The 21,724-nt window shown below is 50.9% G+C and overlaps 2 protein-coding genes across 10 annotated transcripts in view; one reads left to right on the top strand and one right to left on the bottom strand.

Moving 5' to 3' along the window:
- The window catches only part of CLCN6 (chloride voltage-gated channel 6), a 33,572-nt gene extending 27,325 nt beyond the window's left edge, over positions 1 to 6,247 (bottom strand). For all 4 annotated transcript variants that reach the window (XR_006272510.1, XM_043484718.1, XM_043484719.1 and 1 more), the window contains exons 1-2: positions 6,018 to 6,247; positions 4,892 to 4,951 (exon numbers count right to left, since the gene is read on the bottom strand). Coding sequence is in view for 3 of the 4 variants with exons in the window: in XM_043484718.1 (XP_043340653.1) it covers positions 4,892 to 4,951; positions 6,018 to 6,104 (147 nt within the window). In the remaining variant the exon portion in view is untranslated. The remainder of the gene's footprint in view (positions 1 to 4,891; positions 4,952 to 6,017) is intronic.
- A 117-nt stretch (positions 6,248 to 6,364) lies between these two features.
- Positions 6,365 to 21,473, top strand: MTHFR (methylenetetrahydrofolate reductase). Of its 6 annotated transcripts, none has more exons than XM_043484725.1 (13): positions 6,365 to 6,489; positions 6,836 to 6,996; positions 9,038 to 9,280; positions 10,697 to 10,935; positions 11,748 to 11,858; positions 15,075 to 15,268; positions 16,266 to 16,516; positions 16,790 to 16,924; positions 17,084 to 17,264; positions 17,521 to 17,703; positions 18,809 to 18,910; positions 19,704 to 19,823; positions 20,473 to 21,473. In XM_043484725.1, exons 3-13 carry the CDS (start codon positions 9,048 to 9,050, stop codon positions 20,689 to 20,691), a joined length of 1,968 nt encoding a protein of 655 aa, XP_043340660.1. In that variant the 5' UTR covers positions 6,365 to 6,489; positions 6,836 to 6,996; positions 9,038 to 9,047; the 3' UTR covers positions 20,692 to 21,473. The 6 variants fall into 6 exon arrangements, with proteins under 6 accessions (XP_043340660.1, XP_043340659.1, XP_043340661.1 ...); XM_043484724.1 differs by having other exon boundaries at positions 9,035 to 9,280; XM_043484726.1 differs by lacking the exons at positions 6,365 to 6,489; positions 6,836 to 6,996 and adding an exon at positions 7,041 to 8,753 and having other exon boundaries at positions 9,035 to 9,280; positions 20,794 to 21,473.
- The last annotated feature ends 251 nt before the right edge of the window (positions 21,474 to 21,724 follow it).

The raw sequence follows: 21,724 nt of genomic DNA, 5'->3' as shown, positions 1-21,724 counted from the left end.
CTTTTCTAAAAGGGTCCTGGAGTAGCAGCAGGTGACTGATCAAATCAACTTTTATCCACCCAACATGGAAGACTATGTAGTCATAGGGCTTCCCAGGTGGTACTAGTGGTAAAGAACCTGCCTGCCAATGCAGGGGACGTAAGAGACTCAGGTTGGGAAGATCCCCTGTAGGAGGGCAAGGCAAGCCACTCCAGTGTTCTTGCCTGGAGAATCCCATGGACAGAGGAGCCTGGCGGGCTACAGTCCATAGGGTTGCACAGAGTTGGACACGACTGAAGTGACTTAGCATGCACACATTCATGTAGCCATAAAAAGAATTTGGACAGGTCTTCAAGGACAGATGTGGCCAATGTGCAAAGATTAAGTAAAAAAGGCAAGATGCAAAATAAATAAATAAAGGCAGATGCAGATTAAAATGTATAATAGCATCCTATTTTGATTAAATGAAGATTTGTATGTCAGCATACAATAGAAAACATTTGGGAAAACCGTTCACAATGGTTAACTCTGAGGTGGTATTTCAGGAGGCACTCACATCTGGATGTTACCTAAAATTCTCCTGGCAAATATGGTGTACTTTTTTTGATATTAGAAACAAAATTGTCTGCCTGATTATAAAACAAAAAAAACAATCAGGAAGAAAAAAAACAACCAGTAAACAATATTTCCACTGGGAAACTAGACCCATCAGTGAATGATTAAACATATATGTATTTATTGATAATACATATACACATATATAGTTTACATACACACACACATACACGCACACATACAGTAGACCCTTGAACAACATGTGTGTTAGGGGAAGTAACTTTCCACACAGGTAAAAATCCACATTTTGCTATTTCTCCCTCAAAAATGAAGAATTTGATAAATGGCTCAACCAAGGACAAGAAGCTGAAATAATGTGGACAGAATCAGGACTCAACCCTAGTTCTTTGGATTCCACACATTGTGATCTCTAACGGAACACAAATTTTTCCCCACACTTAGTTAAAGATCTGTAAAATGAAAATATAGGCACTATCTTTATTGGGGGAAAAAAAAAACTTGCATGTGAGTGGACCTGCGCACCTGAACTCATGTTCAAGGGTTAACTATCATGTCCACACACATATACATGTGTGTATGTATATACACACACACGTTTTAATCAATTAGGTGACATCACATTCTAGAAACAAATGGGAAAAAATTAACATGCTGAAAAATATGATATCCTTCATGCTCAATATGTATAAAAACCACTAGCAATTATTTGCTTGATGGTTCTAATAACGCTAAGGCTCCATAGACATTGAAAAGGTTTGCAGACATCCACAACAGGCAAAGGTATAGCCACAGAAAGTAGATTAGTGCTTGCCTACGGTCAGAGTGAGAAGAGTGGGCAGTGACTGCTAATAGGTGCATGTTTTCTCTCTGGGTGATGAAAATATTCTGAAATTGATTCGATGATAGTTGTGCAACTCTGTGAATATACTAAAAACCACTGCATGAAAAAAGTAGATAAAAACCACTGCATGTACACTTTAAATGGGTAAACTGTATAGAATGTGAATTATAGCTCAATAAGGCTATTAAAAGGGACATTTAGAAAGAACTGTAATACAAGAACACCAAACTTTTTTTTAAGTTTTGAAAATTTGACACTTGGTAAACATGTACCCAAGAACTATATGATCTGTTATTAAAACCAGATAATTACTTCTCCTTTGCCATGACTAACTTCCTTTTATTTCTGCTGTATATGTTACTCTTTGGTTTAGGAAACTAACAACTTCTTTAAAATAAAATTCTTTAAAAATAAAACTTGTATAGATAGGCCTCAGGGCTGATGTCCATGGTTATGAGCAAAAATGGCACCCAGCTACAGGGCGCAGATGGGGACTGAGGTATAGCCCAAATTCACTCAGGAAGGCATCTTAGGGCTCACACAAAAAGCACCTTCGGTGGGCCTTTAGCAGGGGTGTTGGCGTTGAAATGGCTCAGAGAGGGGAGGCCTGTTATTCTAAGTCCTCAGCTCTGAGGGGGTGCCTTTCTCTACCTCAAAAGGGCACTATAGGTTCTGTGACATGCAGAAAAACAATACTCCTTGGTAATGATCTCATCCCACAAACAGGGAGTTGATATTATTCAAACCATCTATAATGAGAATGGATGTCAAAACGGGGATTCTAACATCTTGTAAGATCCCCACTTATTAAAGAAAGAGTCAAGTACGTACAGTGAACTCTCACTAAGGCAGGAACAACACTGTGTTAGTCACTTGGTTGTGTCAGACTCTTTGCGACCCCACGGACAGTAGCCTGCCAGGCTCCTCTATCCATGGAATTCTCTAGGCCAAGAATACCAGGGTGGGTAGCCATTCCCTTCTCCAGGGGATCTTCCCAACCCAGGGATTGAACCCAGGTCTCCCTCACTGCAGGCGGATTCTTTACCAGCTGAGCTACCAGGGAAGCCTACTAAGACAGGAAGGAGCACATTTTAGAGAGATCTTCAGAAGAAGGGTTTTCTAGTTGATCCCTCATAAATAAAACCTGAGCTGACTTTTCTGAGCCAATGCCTAACTAAACTTGCTTTTACAGCAAACGCTCTCAAGAAGATGGTTAATTGAGAAATATTAATGACTCACACAAAAGAACATTAACCCATAAAATTTACACAAATATGCGCATAAGGTGAGAGGAAATGCATTACTGATGTGAGTGCAATTTAGCAAAAAGAGTGAAGGGAACAGAAGATCAATGGACCAGACACACAGTGTTGAGATCCCAGGAGGAGGATAAAGGCTGAGACAGTGTCAGTTTTAACCATCAGAATGATATCACCAGGTTGAAGGAGGGACGGCAAGGTGACAGCACAATATGGATCGTCATACTAATTCTTGCAAATCTTTCTACTGTGTACAAGCAAACACTTATTTAAGAGTTATGGGACTTCCCTGATGGTCCAGGGACTAAGACTCCATGCTTCCAAAGCAGGGGGCCCAGGTTCCATCCCTGGTCAGGGAACTGGATCCCTCATGCTGCAATTAAGAGTGTGCATGCCTTGACAGAGATCCAAGGTCCTGCTTGCTGCAACTAAGACCTGATGCAGCCAAATAAATAAAATAAATTAATTATTTTTAAAAAGAACTATGAGACAATATATCATTGGATATTGTGCTTTTTGATTGATTAAAAGCATTCACATCCGAGTAGCACATTATACCACTGCGGTACAGTTGGCAAATTTTAGACTCTTAAAATTATTTTGTTGAGTCAATTGCAAGGGGAAAAAAAAGATGAAACAATAACAAAACAAAGATGAAGGTGGAATCTACTTCATCTCAAACCTATCTGACTTAAAAGATGTATCAAACAAGTGCAACATTAGGACCTTATTTGGAACCCAATTCAAAAAAACTATGAAAAAGTACTTATGACATTTATAAGACAACTGGAAAATCCAAACACTGGTTGTTTGATATCAAGGAATTATTGTGAATTTCTTAGGTGTGAAAATGGCACTGGCTTATGGTAGGAGAAAAAGTGTCCTTATCCACTAAAGACTTGAACTTAATTATTTATGGGTGAAATGATATGATGTACAGACTTTCCTTCAAGATAATATGGGAAGGGGGAAGTGCATGGGTGCACACATGAAACAAGGTTAGGCATGACTGAACGATGCTGTCTGATGAGTACAGAGGGTTTCAGTGTACTATTCTGCCCATTTTGTCTACATTTATGATTTGCAGCTTCTCATGGAACTAAAAAAGTCCCATGAGAAACTACAAATCATAATAGATACACTAAATTCTACAGCAAGAGTAGATAAAATATTAGAAAGAAAATTAGTCTGGGTATGTTACTGTTCTAGAATATTGAATTTTTTAAGTATGTGGTATTTTTTTTTTTAAAGTCATTAAGTACAGACAGCGATTAATCTCATTTTGGGAATTAGTTCTAAGAAAGCAATTAAAGATAAACAAGAAAGGATGGTCACCACCATGCAATTCATAACATAGAAAAGTCAGATAAAAAATATTATCTTATTTCATAAATAATGAAATACTATTTCCCCATTTAAAAATGTATTATAGAAAAATATCTATTGATACAAAAATTTATTATCAACTGGGAGGGAAAACCATGTTAAAATAGTGTATTTAGTAGAATTTCACTTTGTTATTTAAAAGAAGGCACAGAAAAGGACGTTTAGTAAAATGAATAGTCATCTTTCCATGAACAGGATTGTAGATTTTTCCCTAGCTTCCTTTTGCAAATCATATGAAAATCCTCTATCACAACCATGGCTTGTTTTTGCCATTTCAAAAGTCACAGAAATGTCACTATAAGCTGACTAAATAATAAAAGGTACTCTAGCAGCACTGGCCTTACTGCTCCCCACCACACAAAACACACACACACACACACTCGCTCTCTCTCTAAGTCCTGAGCATGAAGTCAGAAACTATAACCAAGAACTGACAATTCCAAGAGAAGCTGCTTGGGCAGCAAACAATCATCTGAAAACTCAGTTCTCTTAGAAGAAAAGCAAGGCTTCCTGGCTCACACCTGTTTACAAGCAAATGCTGTCAGTGGCTTTGACTCTGGGTCTCTACAAGTTACAAAAGCAAACAATCTAATGGCAAACACATGCTCTAACCAGGTTAAAGTGCAATAGATCTATGAAAGCCTGGAGACACACTCAGACCCTGCTTTGAGGCTAAGGTGAGAAAAGGGCTTCTCAAACAGCCCCTTCTGACAAAGAAGTTATCTCTTACCCACTCACTCCCAGGGAGAGAAGGTCATAGACATCTCTGGTTGAAATCCTAATGCTTCAGTCTGAAGTGAGCTGGTCACTCACTCCTTCTGTTACCCAAGACAGCATCTAAGAATCTTACCTCATAGTCTTTTCTTGGAAGGATCTCATCCTCCTCCTCCTGTGTTTCTCCAAGGATGGTCTAGAAAAACAAATCCAGACAAGGGAGACCCTTTCAATGGTTTTAAAAGTGGAAATAGGTGAGGGTGGAATGTTTCGAAAGAACAGCATGTATAATATCTATGGTGAAACAGATCACCAGCCCAGGTGGGATGCATGAGACAAGTGCTCGGGCCTGATGCACTGGGAAGACCCAGAGAAATCGGGTGGAGAGGGAGGTGGGAGGGGGGATCGGGATGGGGAATACGTGTAAATCTATGGGTGATTCATATCAATGTATGACAAAACCCACTGAAATGTTGTGAAGTAATTAGCCTCCAACTAATTAAAAAAAAAAAAAGTGGAAAGAGGCAGAAGTATTTACTGAAACCAGCTACTAATTTCTAAATCCTCTGTATCCATTATCATCAAATAGGAACACCTAAAACAAAGAAACAAACAAAAAAAACCATTTTGGGATGGGGGTGATGTGGCGAGGGTATATACAGTCATCAGCTGAACTCTTCATTCCTACCATACATTCTTCAAATCACCACTCATCTTCAGGACACTTCAAAGATGTCACCTGCCAGCTTAAGGGGGAAAGACTTCAGGTTCCTTCTGACAACACGTGAAGTCTTACATCAGGAGAGACTTGTCAACTCTGAGGACACAACTCAAGTTTTCCCAGGGTGCTTTGCAGAGGGAAGCTGGATTATCAGTGACCCAGAAAGGGTGAAGGATACAGTGACAAAGCGCTGGAAAAACTAAGCCAGCGGCATGATATGTAAAGTCCAGTGACGGGGCTCATTCTGAAATGCTCGTTTCATTCAAAACTCCTTTTAAGTGGAAACTAAAAAATTAATGTGTATGAGATTGACTGGAGCTGGCCTATATCTTCCCTCAGATTCCAGGGAGGGCTTATGAGAAAAGACCCCAGACTTGGGCATGTGAGGCCCGGCAGATGCTTCAAGAGCCCGGGCTGCGGAGCCCAGGCCCCACCCGCGGCCACCTGCGGGCCTAGCTCGACCCGGCCCCACCCCCGGCAACGCCTCTCGCAGTCCCTTAGCAACCGCCCCCTCCCCAGCCCGACTCCACCCGCTCCTTACCAGCTCCTCCGGCGTGCGGGTCTCACGGTCACCGCAGCAGCAGCACCACCTGCAGCAGCAGCACAGGGACCCCCTGCATCCCGCCATCTTCCTCCTTTACTGCCACTCTGGACCCCTCTGCCAACCCCCCTCCCACCCAGGATCCGAGCCTCACGTGACTGGTCCCGGGAGTGTCACGTGGCCCTCTCGAGCTTGAGGATGGAGACGGGGAGTGGCTGCAGACGGGTGGGGCGAGGGCTCGCGTCACATGACGGCGGAGGGCCGGCTTCCAACGAGACTTCTGGGCGCGGCCATGTTGGGGGCGGGGCTTCCGAGCGTCCGCGAGGGCGGTTTCCGTCCTCTGCTCCCGCCTCCCTTAGCAACCTGACATCCGCGCCTCGCCTCCTCCCGAGCCCCGCCCCCTCCGCCGGACACTCACTAGCCGCCACACAGCTGCGGAGGCCGCGAGCTCTGAGTCATCCGTGACCGGAGGGTGAGTGACGGCGAGGCGTACGTCGCCTGCGGGGGAGACCCGGGCCTTGGGGGCCACCCACCCAGGGGCGGGCTCTTGCGGGGGGTGGGGGGCGGGGAGCGGTGGAGGCTGGCCAGCCCTTTCTGCGCGCGCGTCCTCGGTGAGACTAAAGTAGCCCCCACTGACTGCCCTGCGACCCCCCCCAACCCTGGAGCAGAGACTCAGTTTCGGCCCCAAGCCTGGACGGAGGGACTTCAGGGCTGAGGCGGCTCTGAGGTGGGGTGGTGACCCAGTGCCCTGGGACCGGACTTGGGTCTTGGTTTCCGCCCCTGCCCGTGACCCAGTGACCCGGTGATTCTGTTCGCAGCGCGCCAGAGCGGCTGAACATCTTGAGAAGAGCCGAGGGCCGCTGGCACTGCTTTCCCCGACGCCACTGCATCGGGCTGCACACAAGTGCCCACCTGGACCCCTCTAAGAGTGACGGGCTCCAGTATTTGCCCACTGTTCCAGGTGCCTGGCACCGATTAAGTAAGTGCTCATCAAATGGCAGAGGGGCTTCCCAGGTGGCTGAGAGGTAAAGGATCCGCCTGCCAGTGCAGGAGAGGCAGGAGACACCAGTGCCACCCCTGGGTCCCGAAGATCCTCTAGGAAAGAAAAGGACAACTCAATCCTGTGTTCTTATTTGGGAAATCCCATGGACAGGGGAGCCTGGCAGGCTACATGGAGTCACAAAAAGTCGTAAACACTGAGTGACTGAGCACGCACATCCATTGGTGGAGGGTTGTTTTGAGAACGGTGTGACAGTGCCTGGCCTGTTGGTGCCCAGTGAGTGCCGGTTGTTATTACCGGATGCCAGGCATTGGGATACCATAGGCAGAATACTTGGCCCTGGTCTCAGGGAACTGGGAAGAAGAGAGATAAACATGTGAATCCCCAGCTTCAACAGGGTCCTTTGGGGTCCTAGCTTAAAATGGATTAAGTGGTAGCACGTGAAAAAATGCTGAAACAAGTTTAGTGCCTGGTCAGAGCTAGGACGTCTTCATGAACAGACGAAGGAGCAGTTAGTTTGTAGGCAGTTCAGCCTCTTCTCCTGCTCCTGTTTTGCTCCAACAGATGATTAACAATGCACTCCCTTCTTTTCAGAGGAGAGGCCATACTTGGCTGATCTTGACACACTCCCCTTTCTTACACTTCGTGTTCATCCCTTACGGAGAAACTGGAGCTTTAGGTCAGAATCAAAATGGGCATCCCTCAGGATGGAAAGCACAGTCTGGAGTCAACTCCTTGACCCTGGATGTACCAAGGAGACTTGTGTATGTTTTAGGGTAGAGAAGCATTGGATTTCATCAGTTTCTCATGAGTGTAGGACCCCAAACTAGTTAAGAACATGGGCTTGGCAGTAGGCATTCCCTGAAACACATGATCTTGGCCTGGTTGTTCCTCTAATGTTTCGCGTTGCCACACACTGGATACTCTTGCGGTGCATGAGTAGTGTGTCCCATGTTCCCCACCAAACTGCCCCGTGGCCCTGTGCCCTCTGTCAGCCTGGCCTGCCTGTGATTGCCATGGTTCACGGCTTCAGCTGTGGTGGCTGTGCAGTTTCTTGAACTGACCTCACTGATGTGTGTAAGGACAACAGCTTGAAAGACATGCACAGGCTGGACAGTCTTTGTTCCAAGTTGGACATAAATCCATGGCCTTACAGAACTTGGATCTGGCTACTTTTGGAACCCAGCCAATGTCAACTTCTAACCCATGACATGGTCTTGTTGGAGAATCACAAACTTAGAAATCTGGCAGATTCGTCAAGCCCCAAGCCCTTCCATCTTGCGTGCACACAAACTGTTTCCAGTCCCAGGAGATGTTTCCAGGGCCGAACTGTTCCTTCTTTGGCGAGTGATCCAGTCGCCCTGAACATCTGTTGACCTCATCTCCACCTAAACGCTGCGGTCAGCAGCCCCACGTCCCCCTCCTCCTATCCATCTTCAACCACTTTAGTGCCTCAGCCCTCCCTCTCGCCTGGAAGCCTTGCGCCCGCCCCCTCGCGCTGGCCCCAGCTACAGCTTTAAGCTCTTCCTTTGTCATGGCTCCGCCCACTCAGGCACACCCGCTGGGGAAGGTTCTTCGTTTCTCAGGAACTCTGAGGTCCGGGGTCTGAGTTTACCCCGGGCGGAGATGGACCGTCCAAAACCCAAGGTCTTCCCAGCGGGGCACTGCTGCCCCTCCCTGGGAATGCGAGCCTCGGAGGCTGGCAGCAGAAGGTTCAAAGTGCCACCCTCCATCAGGTAGCGGTCACAGAGGACCCAGGGGCTGAAGAGCATGTGCCGGGTGGGGGCTGACGTCCCTGGAGTCAGGCAGCAGCGGAGGGCCAAGCTTGGAGCGAGGCAGCACAGACAGCCCTTACTGCGGAGTCGCTGGGTGGGGGCTTTGTCACCCAGACCCTCACCGGCCGCCTTCCTGCGTGAAAACGCAGCATCCCTCACCTGACCCTGCCACGCTGGGGCTCGGCCGCCTGCCCCGCCGTCTCACGCCCCATGCCCTCGCCCTCGCCCCCGCCCCCGTGCAGCAGGAACTCTGCCATGGTGAACGAACCCAGAGGGAACGGAGGCCCAGGCCCCCGCCTGGAGGGCAGCAGCAGCGGCAGCGAGAGCTCCAAGGACAGTTCAAGGTGCTCCACGCCGGGGTTGGACCCCGAGCGATGCGAGAGACTCCGGGAGAAGATGAAGCGGAGGATGGACTCTGGTGACAAGTGGTTCTCCCTAGAGTTCTTCCCTCCCCGAACTGCCCAGGGCGCTGTCAATCTCATCTCCAGGTGAGTTGGTGTAAGATAAGGAGTACAGACTGGGGAGTGGAGGCAGGGTGAATAGGTGAACTGTCTGCCCTGCGGCTGGGCTGCACTTTGACCCAGCGGAGAAAAGGTAGCTCCAAGGGCTGGAATGAAGCCAAGCCAGGAGAGATGCTTTGGTATGCCACTAGCCACTTCCTGGTCTGTAAAAGTCTCTCCAGGCACGTGTAATTTTTATTCACAGTCTTCCGTTAGTTAAGAATGTTCATTCTCCCAGACAGCATTCTTTGATGGAGTTTGTGGCTAGATCATGAGTAGAGTTTAGAAAGTTAAAAAACAGCGGCTTGGAGAACATTTTTAGCAAGTTTGGCATTTGGGATTACGCCCTTGAAATCGAGAAATGCCAACTGGATTGCATTAGCGCTTTATGAATCGCAGTTCTTTTTTTAAAGTTTATGCTTTGTATTGCTTGCACTTATGTGTCATTCCCAAGGTTGTGAAATTTGAAGACACAAAAATGTGCAAATGCGCCACAGCTTATAATGGGCTTCCTTGGTGGTTCAGATGGTAGAGAATCTGCCTCCAATGCAGGAGATCTGGGTTCGATCCTGGGGTCAGGAAGATCCTCTGGAGAAGGGAATGGCTACCCACTCCAGTATTCTTGCCTGGAGAATTCCATGAACAGAGGAGCCTGGCGGGCTACAGTTCATGGGGTCAAAAAGAGTTGGACACAACTGAGCGACTAACACTTTCTCTTTTTCACAACTTTTATAACACAGCATCCATGTGGCTCTTGATACCAGTCCTGGTAATGTGGACGTGCTCTGCAGGACTCTTGGCTGCTGCCAGGACCGGGCAGTGTTGGGGGCTGGGGAGTGGTGGAGGCGGGCAGCATGGAAGAAACTTGTGTCTGCTGACCCTCTTTTCCCTTAGAATAAGGCCCTGCTTGCCACTCTGAGGAGTGCCCTGAACCCTTATCCATCAAAATGTCTTAATTCACCTGAGATGGTAAATATGCGAGCACTTTGAAAAGTCCAAAGTGCTGCTCTCACAGAAAATGGCTTTATTGTTGTTATCTTTGCAATAAGAGTAATCATAATAGCATTGATTATGCATAATAGCATAATAGCATTGATTGCTTGTTCACTGCGTACCCGGCACTGTTCTTGAGTCGTGGGGCCATCTGTCATGATATCCTCAGAGTGTTATTAAGAAGTAGGCACTGTCCCCTGCCACATTGTAGAAATGAGAAAACTGAGGCACAGAGAGTTTAAGTAATTCTCCCAAGATCGCACAGTTGGTGAGTAGCAGAGCCAGGATGTGAATGCAGGTCAGTCTGATGCCAACCTGCAGGTGAGGCTTCTCTAAGTCCAAGACCCCATGGGAAGGTGGTGACGGGTGGTGCACCCCGAGGAGCCCTTCCTCAGAAAAAATTCCCTACAGGTTTGACCGGATGGGAGCGGGTGGCCCCCTCTTTGTAGACGTGACCTGGCACCCAGCCGGGGATCCTGGCTCCGACAAGGAGACCTCGTCCATGGTGATTGCCAGCACCGCCGTGAACTACTGTGGCCTTGAGACCATCCTGCACATGACCTGCTGTCATCAGAGCCGGGAGGAGATCACAGGCCACTTGCACAAAGCCAAGCAGCTGGGCCTGAAGAACATCCTGGCGCTGAGGGGAGGTGTGGAGCCAGCAGCCTGCTCTCTGGGGTCTTGCTTTCTGGAGGACCTCTTCTGTCCCTGCAGTGGTCCTTTTCTTTTCTCTGGGTCCCATCCCTGCCAGGAGCATCAGTAGGTGGTATGGGTCAAGAGGACCATGGGCGACACACGGAGCCACTTTTTGATCTCTTGACCTCTCAGTAGGAATTCAGTCAGGACCGCAGCCGGTGCCTGATAACCCTCTGTTGTGATGTATACCACTGAATCGATCCCTTCCTGCTCCCGGCTTTTGACCCAGTCACAGAGTTCAGCTCTGACCTGGGTTCCAGGAGTGAGAGTAGCTGGTTATGCCTCTGGCCGGGCTGTCATTGGGGGACACAAGTGTGGGAAGCAGCAGTCTGCTGGGCGGGCCCTTGTGGCCTCTTGCTCCCTATCCCCAAAGACCACGTTTCACCTGAGATGAGTAGAAGCTTCTCCCAGGAGGCAAGGGTTCCCAGGGAGTGGAAGAGTGAGCAGTGGGCTTGGGTGAGGTGCCTGGACACACCCATGTGTGAGCAGGTGGGGGCGATTTCGGATGCTCCGGGCTGAATGCCGAGCGGCAGCTGTTTTCTGCCAGCTGCTGCCCACATCTGTGCCTGGTGACTGCTGGCTTGGCTGCTGCTGTCGCTCCCACTGTTTACCAAGTGCTACAATGGAAAGCTCAGACACCAACTTAAGTAATAGGAAGGCTCTGCCTTCGAGATTCTGTTGGCCCTGGGTGTGGGCGTGGGGAGAAGGAACAGAGGAATTCCTGAAAGTGGGGTGAGACCCAGCACTGTGACCTCCAACCCTGCAGACCCCATAGGTGACCAGTGGGAAGAGGAGGAAGGAGGCTTCAACTATGCTACGGACTTGGTGAAGCACATCCGAAACGAGTTTGGTGACTACTTTGACGTCTGTGTGGCAGGTGAGGGGCTGGGGTGTCTCAGTGGGTGGGGCCTGAGAGAGGAAGGAAGGAGAGGCATAGATGAGGACCTCAAAAGGTTCAGTGCACCACGGGGGCCTGCCTGCACCGTTGGGAGAGGCCTGTGCTGTGATGGAATGGAGTGATGGAGGTGCAGAGGTGAGTTGGACAGACCACATCTTCTGCCTTTTCTTCCTCCTCTCATACACCATGCTCCTGGGAGTGTCACCATCCCTTAATTTTTTTTTTTCTAGTTTTATTTTTTGAAAACATTTATTTATTTTTGGCTGTGCTGGTTCTTCATTGCTACACGAGGGCTTTCTCTAGCTGCGGTGAGTGGTGCCTACTCTCTAGTTGCGGTGCTCAGGCTTCTCACTGCAGTGGCTTCTCTCGTTGGGGAGCGTGGGCTCTAGCGCACGAGGGCTCAGTAGCTGCAGCACACAGGCTTCGTTGCCCTACAGCATGTGGGATCTTCCCAGACCAGGGATTGAACCTGTGTCCCCTGCATTGGCAGGCAGATTCTTAACCACTGGACCACCAGGGAAGTCCTCTGTCCATTTTTAAAATGTAACATTGCTCAGATGTTTTGATGCAGAGCAGCTTTTCTTTTCATTTTGAATTTGGAAGTACTATACAACTGAATACAATGGAATGAAAAGTACCAATGCTGAACTTGTGATTCTCTGTTCGTGTAGCATAAACCAGTGTCGTATGGCCGGGGCTCCTCTGTTCTTAGACCTGTGCCCACCGTTGGGACCCCCTTCCTCTCCCCTTCCTCTTCAACTCCTGGTGGCCAAAATCTAACCACCCAGACTTCCAAGGAAGATATGTATGTGTTCTTGACGTGATGAAAAAAGGATGTTACATTTGCATATGAAAGGGAAAAGGGTCACATTATTTTTAACTGTATTAGGGAGGTGTGAACAGTTTCAAAGTGAGGTTTTAGTTACTGAAGGTGAACGCGAATCAGAACCCATGATTTCCCCCCACCCCATATCCCTTCATACTGTAAAGTTTTGTTCCTCTGCCTTTTCTTGCTATTAGCCTGTTCCCCAGCTCTATTCCTCTTCAAACACAAGAGATATATTTATTAAGATTCCGAGGGCAGGGAATCTCAGAATAAGGTCAGGAAATGGCATCAGACCTCACTAAGCCCTGGAATCCACAGCCCTCCCTCATTCTCCCTGGGGCCACAGAGCCCCATCTCTGCCTTCCACTGCTCCATGCTTCATCCAATAGATCTAATATGTACACTTTCCTTGTCTCTGATATGTATGGTACACACGTGACCCACTGCTTGCTCCTGAGTGTAGCCAAGATGGACCTACAGGCCTCAGTGATAAATCCAGATCTCAGGAGAGAGAACTCTAGTTTCAACTCTAGTTTCTTTAGCTACAGCTGGGAGGTGAGGTTAACCTGCTAGAAAGAGAGGGCGTGGCCTTCCCTCTTGCCTGCACTGCTGGGGGCTGGGCCTTAAGCTTCTCGAATAGGGGCTTAAGTATGATGAGGCAGTGTGTGCCAGACACACCGGAAGTCCAGGGATTCATTTGATGCATCATCTTGGCGTGATGATTTTTTCAAATATTTTGGAGAAAATTATATCACTCTTACTAAAACGAACCCAGCTATGTTATGCAGTAGAACATGGGAGTGACCTGGATTTTAAAAAGTAAGCCATGTGACTTCAAGGAAATTACTTCTTGTGGGGGCTTTGGGCTGTGTCCTCAGGCCCCCAGTGTACAGGTCCACTGTTCTCAGTGTTCAGAATAGGTGTTGAGGTAGATGAGAGTGGGAGGCCCTGATGAGGAAGTGGGAATTCAAGTGTCCTTGCTCACGGGGCCACAAGACAGTCGGTTGATTGGGGAATGTGCCCACGTGCAATGAGCATTGGATGGTCACAAGTTAAAACCAGCAGAGCTGTGAGCGTACCATTGCCGAGCAGTTTGGTGCCTTGCTCGTGGTGAAGTGGATGAGAAAGCAGACGGGTGCGTTAGAAAGCACCCGGCTGGCCACCGTAGAATAAGAATGTAGCAAAACCTGAACATCGGCAACTGCTGGATCTGTTGGGTGCTGTTGAGGTTTTCTAGAGTTTCGGCTGTTAAAACCTCTGTTTCTGAAATTCCTGCTGGAAAAATAGCCTTGTTATTGAAAGTGTAACAGTCTGGTGTTTAATCCTCCCACCCCCTTGTCCCTGAAACAGTAGTTCTTCTATCCATTTTTGATGACTCGGGCTTTCTTAAGAATGAAACTGCCTTGTCACAGCAAAGCAGCCAGGCTGTCCAACAGCATGGGTTCAGGTCTTTCACTTCCTGCCTTAGGGTCCTGCCCTGGCCTCAGGCTGAGGAAGCCAGTGCTCTGCTTGTAGTTCATTAGGTCCTCCGGTCTTTCGGTGCAGGCAGAGCCACTAGTGAGTTTAGTCCTTTAGGGAAATGGGGTGGGGTGGGGTGAGGTGTACCATTCCTGGAGCTAGAGGTGCCTTGGGGAGGTCTGGCCCCGCCTCCCAGACATCCCTACCATCCCAGCATGTGGACATCCATGCCCCACCCCATGTTTTCACACTCTGGGAGTTTGTTCTTTTGTGGGGCTGCTCTTTCCACTGTCAGGCGAACCATCAGAAGCAGCACAGAATATGGCGAATAAGGAACTAAGGTCACTCTGTTTTCTTGGTGACAGACCTATGGGCATTTAGGAATAATTACCATGTTCTCTCCATTCTTTTCTTCAAGCAGAACCTCTACACTCTCTTCACTTCTTCCTTGTGTAACGTGGTTCTGGCTGTACTGTCTGGCACCACTGAGTGATTTTGATGTGAAATTAAAAGCACTGTTTTCATCCAGTACCTAGAGTCAAGCCCATCCTCCCAAGCTGCCCAGCCAGTGTGAATGTAGCATTTTCTCTTTTCTGTGGCCACCAAGTCCAGGTCAACTTGGCCTGACTAATTGCACGGACCATGAAGCAGGACAGTGTGGGGATTTGAGGGCAGTCCACCCCCACTCTTGTGGGGGGGGGGCGGTGCTGACTGTAAGCCAGCTCTCCCCGAGGGTCACCTTCGGGGCGAGGGGCCCATCTAAGCAGTGCGGCCATCACCACTTCAGCCTGTCCGTGCTGAGAGGCTAGAAGGTATAGGTCCGGAGCTGTCCATTGCCGGCTCTCTGGTTTCTTCATCACTCACCTTGAGCGGGTGGAGCCAGCCTCTTTCTACGGTATCCCTGTTGGCAGGTTACCCCAAAGGCCACCCTGAAGCAGAGAGCTTTGAGGCTGATCTGAAGCACCTGAAGGAGAAGGTGGCTGCGGGAGCCGACTTCATCATCACCCAGTTGTTCTTTGAGGCTGACACGTTCTTCCACTTTGTGAAGGCTTGCTCCGAAATAGGCATTACCTGCCCCATCCTCCCTGGCATCTTCCCTATTCAGGTGAGGGTCCCAGGAGTGCTAATGGACTCCCACCACCGCCCCTGCTCATGCTAGCACTTCCGCCTTAGCCAGGGCCCTGGGGTGAAGTGCCAAGTTCAGGCTCAAGTTCTTTCTGATTCTCATTAGATTTTCATTAGACAGATGCTCAGTCTTTGCAAAGTGCTGTCTTGCCAGCTACTTCAGACCCCTGATGTCTTCTCAAATAGCAGTAGTACCTGTTGGAGGGGCTTGTTGATAAGTGTCACTGAAAGGGGTTATTACTTTCATTATAAATTTTGGTTAATGGTTTCCAAACTTCACTGTCACCAGAATCATTTAATGAGCTTTTTCAAAGGCTAGATTTCCAGACCCCGTACCTTGAAGTTCTGGTTCAGTAGATCTGAGGTGGGGCCTGGGAATCTGTCCATTATTTCTTTTTTTTTTTTTTGTCCATTATTTCTTAAATGTGGTGGACGATTCTGGTGATGGGTGAGGCTTGGGAACCACTGGCTTAGATGACCACCGTGCTATCAATAGATACATCTAGGGGCCAAAGGGCTGCCTCAGGCCTGTGGCTGAGATGCTATAAAGTATGAAAGTGTTAGTCGGTCAGTCATGTCTGCCTCTTTGTGACCCCATGAACTGTAGCCCATCCAGCTCCTCTGTCCGTGGCATTCTCCAGGCAAGAATACTGGAGTGGGTTGCCATTCCCTTCTCCAGGGGATCTTCCCAACCCCGGGATCGAATCTGGGTCTCCCTCATCGCAGGCAGATTCTTTACCATCTGAGCCACCAGGGAAGCCCAAGGGATGTTGTAGACAGCTGCCCTAATCTGCAGAGTAGAAAAAGCTGGAGTAGGCAAGGGTGCTTGCACTGCATGGCCTGACTGTCCTGCATGGCCTGACTGTCCTGTGTCACCCTGTGCACTACAGGGGCCAGGAGACCCGGTGGGGGGATGAGTGTGTGGGGTGAGAGACGGGCTGGGAGATGGCACCTGCAGCCCCCCATGTCTTGGGCAGGGCTACCACTCCCTCCGGCAGCTGGTGAAGCTATCCAAACTGGAGGTGCCACAGCAGATCAAGGACGTGATCGAGCCCATCAAAGACAACGACGCTGCCATCCGCAACTACGGCATCGAGCAGGCCGTGAGCCTGTGCCAGGAGCTGCTGGCCAGCGGCTTGGTGCCAGGCCTCCACTTCTACACCCTCAACCGCGAGGTGGCCACCATCGAGGTGCTGAAGCGCCTGGGGCTTTGGATCGAGGACCCCAGGTGAGGCCAGAGGCCCCGAATTCAGGCCTGGGAGCCCCAGAGGAGAGTCGGGTGGGTCAGGAAGTCAGAAGTCACAGAATGTGCGCACCCTAGCTGTGCCAGCCGCCACGGGGCACAGAGGGTTGTGCAGTGTCTAGTGTCAGAGCTCCAGTCTCAGCCAGAACTGCCTGTCCAGCTTGATGTTTGAGTTCAATGGAAGAACGTGGGCTCAGTGCTGCCTCCCTCCCTCCCTCTGTCCAGTCCTTGACTCTTTCTGTCTACGTTCTCACACAGGCGTCCCCTGCCCTGGGCCCTCAGCGCCCACCCCAAGCGCCGGGAGGAGGATGTCCGGCCCATCTTCTGGGCCTCGAGACCAAAGAGTTACATTTACCGCACGCAGGAGTGGGACGAGTTCCCCAACGGCCGCTGGTGAGTGGGTTTATCCGGATGAGGAGAGAGACTGAGTGTGGAGGAGCCCTTCGGACAGAATTCACAGGAATGCACCAACCCCGGGGCAGGTGGAGGCCATTGTCTGCCTGGAGCCCAAGGTCAGGAGTGCGACTTGACTTAGGGCTCCTCCTCCGCCAGGGGCAACTCCTCCTCTCCTGCCTTTGGGGAGCTGAAGGACTACTACCTCTTCTACCTAAAGAGCAAGTCCCCAAAGGAAGAGCTGCTGAAAATGTGGGGGGCGGAGCTGACCAGTGAGGAAAGCGTCTTCCAAGTCTTTGCCCACTACCTCTCCGGAGAGCCCAACCAGAACGGCTACAAAGTGAGTGTGGCTGGGGTGGGATCCCCGGGTACTGCCCCTCATCCTGTGGGCCAGACGCCCTACCCTGAGCCTTGTCGCCGTGTCTGGATGTGGCACCTCAGCCAAGGGAGGAGGTGAGTCAGGGGGTCCCCATGCGGGGTGCCTGGAAGGGGCTTGCAGAGGCAGAGACAGGCTAGGTCTCTGATGGGGCCTGTAACAGGGAGGGACCGAGGGTGCCAGGTCGGGTTGTTGCCCCAGCCGGGCTCACCCTCCTCAGGTGACTTGCCTGCCCTGGAATGACGAGCCCCTGGCGGCCGAGACCAGCCTGATGAAGGAGGAGCTGCTGAGAGTGAACCGGCGGGGCATCCTCACCATCAACTCCCAGCCCAACATCAACGGGAAGCCGTCCTCTGACCCCGTCGTGGGCTGGGGCCCCAGTGGGGGCTATGTCTTCCAGAAGGTGTGGCAGGGACCTGCAGGGCTACCCACCCTTTGACCTGCATGCAGGGGTTCTCCAGGGCTGAGGACACAGCAGCCTTCCTCTCGGAGACTGTTTATTCTGAACAGCAGTGAATCAAAGTGGGCGGGAACTCAGACTCAGAGTCGGACAAACCTGGGTAGAATGGTCACTTGGCTGCTCTGAGCCTCAGCTTTCTCTTCTATAAAATGGGGATACGTCAAGTGTTCTGGGAATGAAACACAACAAAGCACGTAAAGTGCTTAGCACATGGGAAACGTCTCCTAACTGGGAGCTGTTATTACTGTTCCTTGTGGATCCCTCTCTCCAGGGGCTGCTAGAGTCAAAATTACATTCTAAACTAAAGCCTGAAGGCTCAGGGGGTAGAAAGACTTGCGTTTGAATACCAGCTCTGCTGTGTATAGTCAGTCTAGACAAGCTCCTTAGCTTTCCTGAACTTAAGTTTCCTCATCTGTAAAATGGAGCTAACAGCCCCCACCTTGCAGTTTTATGAGTATTATAGCAAGTGAATTTAAATAAACCCAGCTTCAGAATTTCCTGGCGTCCAGTGACTAAGACTCCACACTTCCAATGCAGGTGGGTGGGTTAGATCCCTCAGTCAGGGACCTAAGATCCCACATGCCGTATGGTGTGGCCAAAGTTTAAATAAATAAATAAATAAACCCAGCTAATTCCTGATGGCCAGGTGGTGCTGGAGAAGCCCTCCACCCAGCAGACAGGGGATAGGAGACAGGCCTCTCTTGCCAAACTGGGCCCCCTGTACAGCTTCTGAAATGGTTTCTCCGTGGACGCTTTCTCCACTGGATGGAAGGGTGCCAGATGGCCCTCAGATCCGTCAAAGACCAAGAAACTGCACGTGCCTGCTCCCCTCCCTGTCATTCATGTATTTGCTAACTCCAGCTAGTGGCCACTGTTCATCCCGACACCTTAAGTGTCCTGCCACACGTGTCCTCATGGGTGCCTCCCCGGCACGGTCAGCAGGACAAGCGTCCAGTGTTTCAGAGCACAGGGCTCGCTCAGCAGCACCCATGGAAGGTGTCCAGTGAGGCCTGCAGGTTATGTGACAGTGCCTGTCTCCTTCCCGCAGGCCTACTTAGAGTTCTTCACTTCCCGAGAGACGGTGGAGGCGCTTCTGCAGGTGCTGAAGAAGTATGAGCTCCGGGTGAATTACCACATCGTGGATGTGAAGGTAGGCCAGCCTTGGGTCAAAGGGCGCCCGGTAGGGCCAGAGCACCACATTTACTCTGCCATTCAGCAATCACGGAGTGCCCAACTGGGCCAGGCATTATGCCAAGTGGATTAGAAGACAGAGCCAGGCCTCACCCTCCTAGAGCTCCCAGCCTAACAAGGAGGCCATCAGGGGATAATTATGAATGGGTGCAGGCGGCTGCACTTTGTAACAGTGAACTTCAGCAGAGGAAGCTGGAGATGTGGGAGGGATGTCTAACTTGAGAGGTCAGAGGAGGCGGTGGGAGGGATCCTGTGTATCCTGAATCTTTAAGAACGAGGAGCAGAGGGCAATCCCGAGAAAGGGCCGAGGGTATGCAAAGGCCTCACTGCTGAATGGGGTCAGAGGTAGGCCCAGGTCCTCAGGGGGCTCAATTGTCCTGCTTGGCATTTGAGGTTTCCTTTATAGGCAAGAGGTAGCCTTGGCCCTGTGTTTGATTGGGGGCAGATCCCAGTGGACAGCTATGTGGATAACAGGGTTGGGCAGACAAGAGTCCCCAGGCCTGGTGGTGTAAGTAGCAGAGAGGCCTGGCCAGGTGAGACATGAGAGGAAGTGAGCAGAACCACTGAAAGAGGAGCTGATTGGCACCTCGGACGGAGGACAGAAAAGGCCAGGATGACTTTTGACTTTCAGGCTTGTGGCTAGTCACAGAGCTGCAGAGCTGGGGGGTGGAGAGGGGAATGGGGGTGCGTGCTCCAAGTGAGAGGACTGCAGCTGTCTGCACCCCAAGTCTGCTCCTACCCACCCCCCCCAGGGTGAAAACATCACCAACGCCCCTGAGCTGCAGCCCAATGCGGTCACCTGGGGCATCTTCCCTGGCCGAGAGATCATCCAGCCCACAGTGGTGGACCCAGTCAGCTTCATGTTCTGGAAGGTAAGGGGGCGGGAGCAGGCCTGTCCTGCCCTCCTCCAGAGCCTTGGGCGGGCGGTGTCGCCAGGTCCTGGGTAGGTGGCTGGAGGCTGCACCCCCGGGGCTGGCAGCACCCTGACTCTGACTCACGGTGTTTATCTCTGACCCAGGGAGGGGGGTGGCACTGGCAATGGGCTATGCTGAGTTCCTGGGAAACGTCCTATTGGGGAGCAGCAGAGGCCCTTGGGGTGCTGAGCATGGAGCCCCCACGTAGGGGCAGCTCTGTTAACTTGGCTGTTGTGTCTGTGTGTATCTCTGTCTGTATGTGGGACTGTGCATACCTGTGCCTGCGTCTCCGTGTGTGTTTCTGTATGTGCGATTGTGTGCACCTGTGCTTTCCTGTATGTTCGCCTGCGTCTGTGTGTGTGTCTGTGTATGTCTGTCTCTGTGTGCGAATATGCATACCTGTGCCTCTGTGCGTGTGTGCCTGCGTCTCTGTGTCTGTCTCTGTGTGCGTACCTGTGCCTCTGTGCGTGTGTGCCTGCGTCTCTGTGTGTGTCTGTGTGTGTCCATCTCTGTGTGAGACTGCGTGCCTGTGCCTCTGTGCATGTGTGCCTGCATGTCCATGGGTGTCTGTGTGTGCGCCTGTGTGCGCGCATGTGCACACGTGCAGGATGAGGCCTTCGCGCTGTGGATTGAGCAGTGGGGCAAGCTGTATGAGGAGGAGTCCCCCTCCCGCATGATCATCCAGTACATCCATGACAACTACTTCCTGGTCAACTTGGTGGACAACGAGTTTCCGCTGGACAACTGCCTGTGGCAGGTGGTGGAAGACACGTTTGAGCTTCTGAGCAGGCCCCCCCAAGATGAGAGGGAGACAGAGGCGCCATGACCCTGCACCCTGACCACCTTGGCTTGAGGCCACTGTGTCCCGCCTTCCTCTTCTCCGTCCTGGCTCTCTGGGAGACCCCTATTCTTTTTTGTTTCTCCCCAGCCTTGGCCTCCACCCTCTGATACAATGATGGCAGCTAGACTGGTGTGAGGCTCCGAGGCTCTGGCTGGACTTGAGTCTGCCCCACACAGGAACCTGGTGTTCCTGCTCAGCTGAGAGTCTGTGCTCTGATGGGGAGCAGCCCCTTCCACAAGGACCCCATGGGCAGAACGCCGTCCACCCCAAGAAGGGCTGTTGCTAACGGAGCCCCTTGGAGCCAGCCTGGGACTGTCAGTGACCTTGCTCCTGGGGCGCCAGGAGAACAGGCAAAGTGAACATTGCAACAGGTCCTGTGGGACTGCAGAGGAGACATGGCAAGGTCATAGCGCCTCACCGTTCCACCTCCAAGGCATTGGCAGCCAGGTGCCACCCATTTGGGAACGAAGAGGCGGCCACTGCCCCGCCTGCCAACTGCCCCATCAGGCAGCGGCCCCTGGACGACCTTGGACTGAAACCTAATAGTTTTGGCCTCGTTTTAGCAGAGAGCTCAACTGGGTTTCTCCCCTTTCTACGGTGCTGCTGTTTGAAAGACTTACCCCATGACTCGAGAAACTGCCTCTGAAGGCTTAATGGTGTCTGAACCCTTGTACCCTTGGCCTTCCCATTTCTCCCCTGGCCCTGAAGGGTGAAAGGATACCCTGCCTGTTACCATCAAGGGTGAAGATGAGGTTGGCTGAGCCCGACTGACTTCTTCCTGGCTTATTTTTCAGGCAGAAGCCCCTCCTCCTGCCAGCTGCTTCCTCCCCTCAGAGCACGCTGTCCAGGAAGCTGTCTGCCTGGCGCTGCTCCCCGCTGTCCAGGGGAGCTTGTGACACAAGCACACAGGCTGGTCCCTGTCCCAGTCCCTCTTGTGAGTCTTCACCAGCTCAGGGGCAGGAGAGAGGGGCAATGTCCACAGAGCAGCCTGATGGCAGAGGAAATGGATCACAGGGGC

The sequence above is a fragment of the Cervus canadensis genome, chromosome 13, assembly GCF_019320065.1.
Source record: "Cervus canadensis isolate Bull #8, Minnesota chromosome 13, ASM1932006v1, whole genome shotgun sequence".
Taxonomy (NCBI): domain Eukaryota; kingdom Metazoa; phylum Chordata; class Mammalia; order Artiodactyla; family Cervidae; genus Cervus; species Cervus canadensis.
This window is presented reverse-complemented; position numbering and strand designations above follow the sequence as displayed.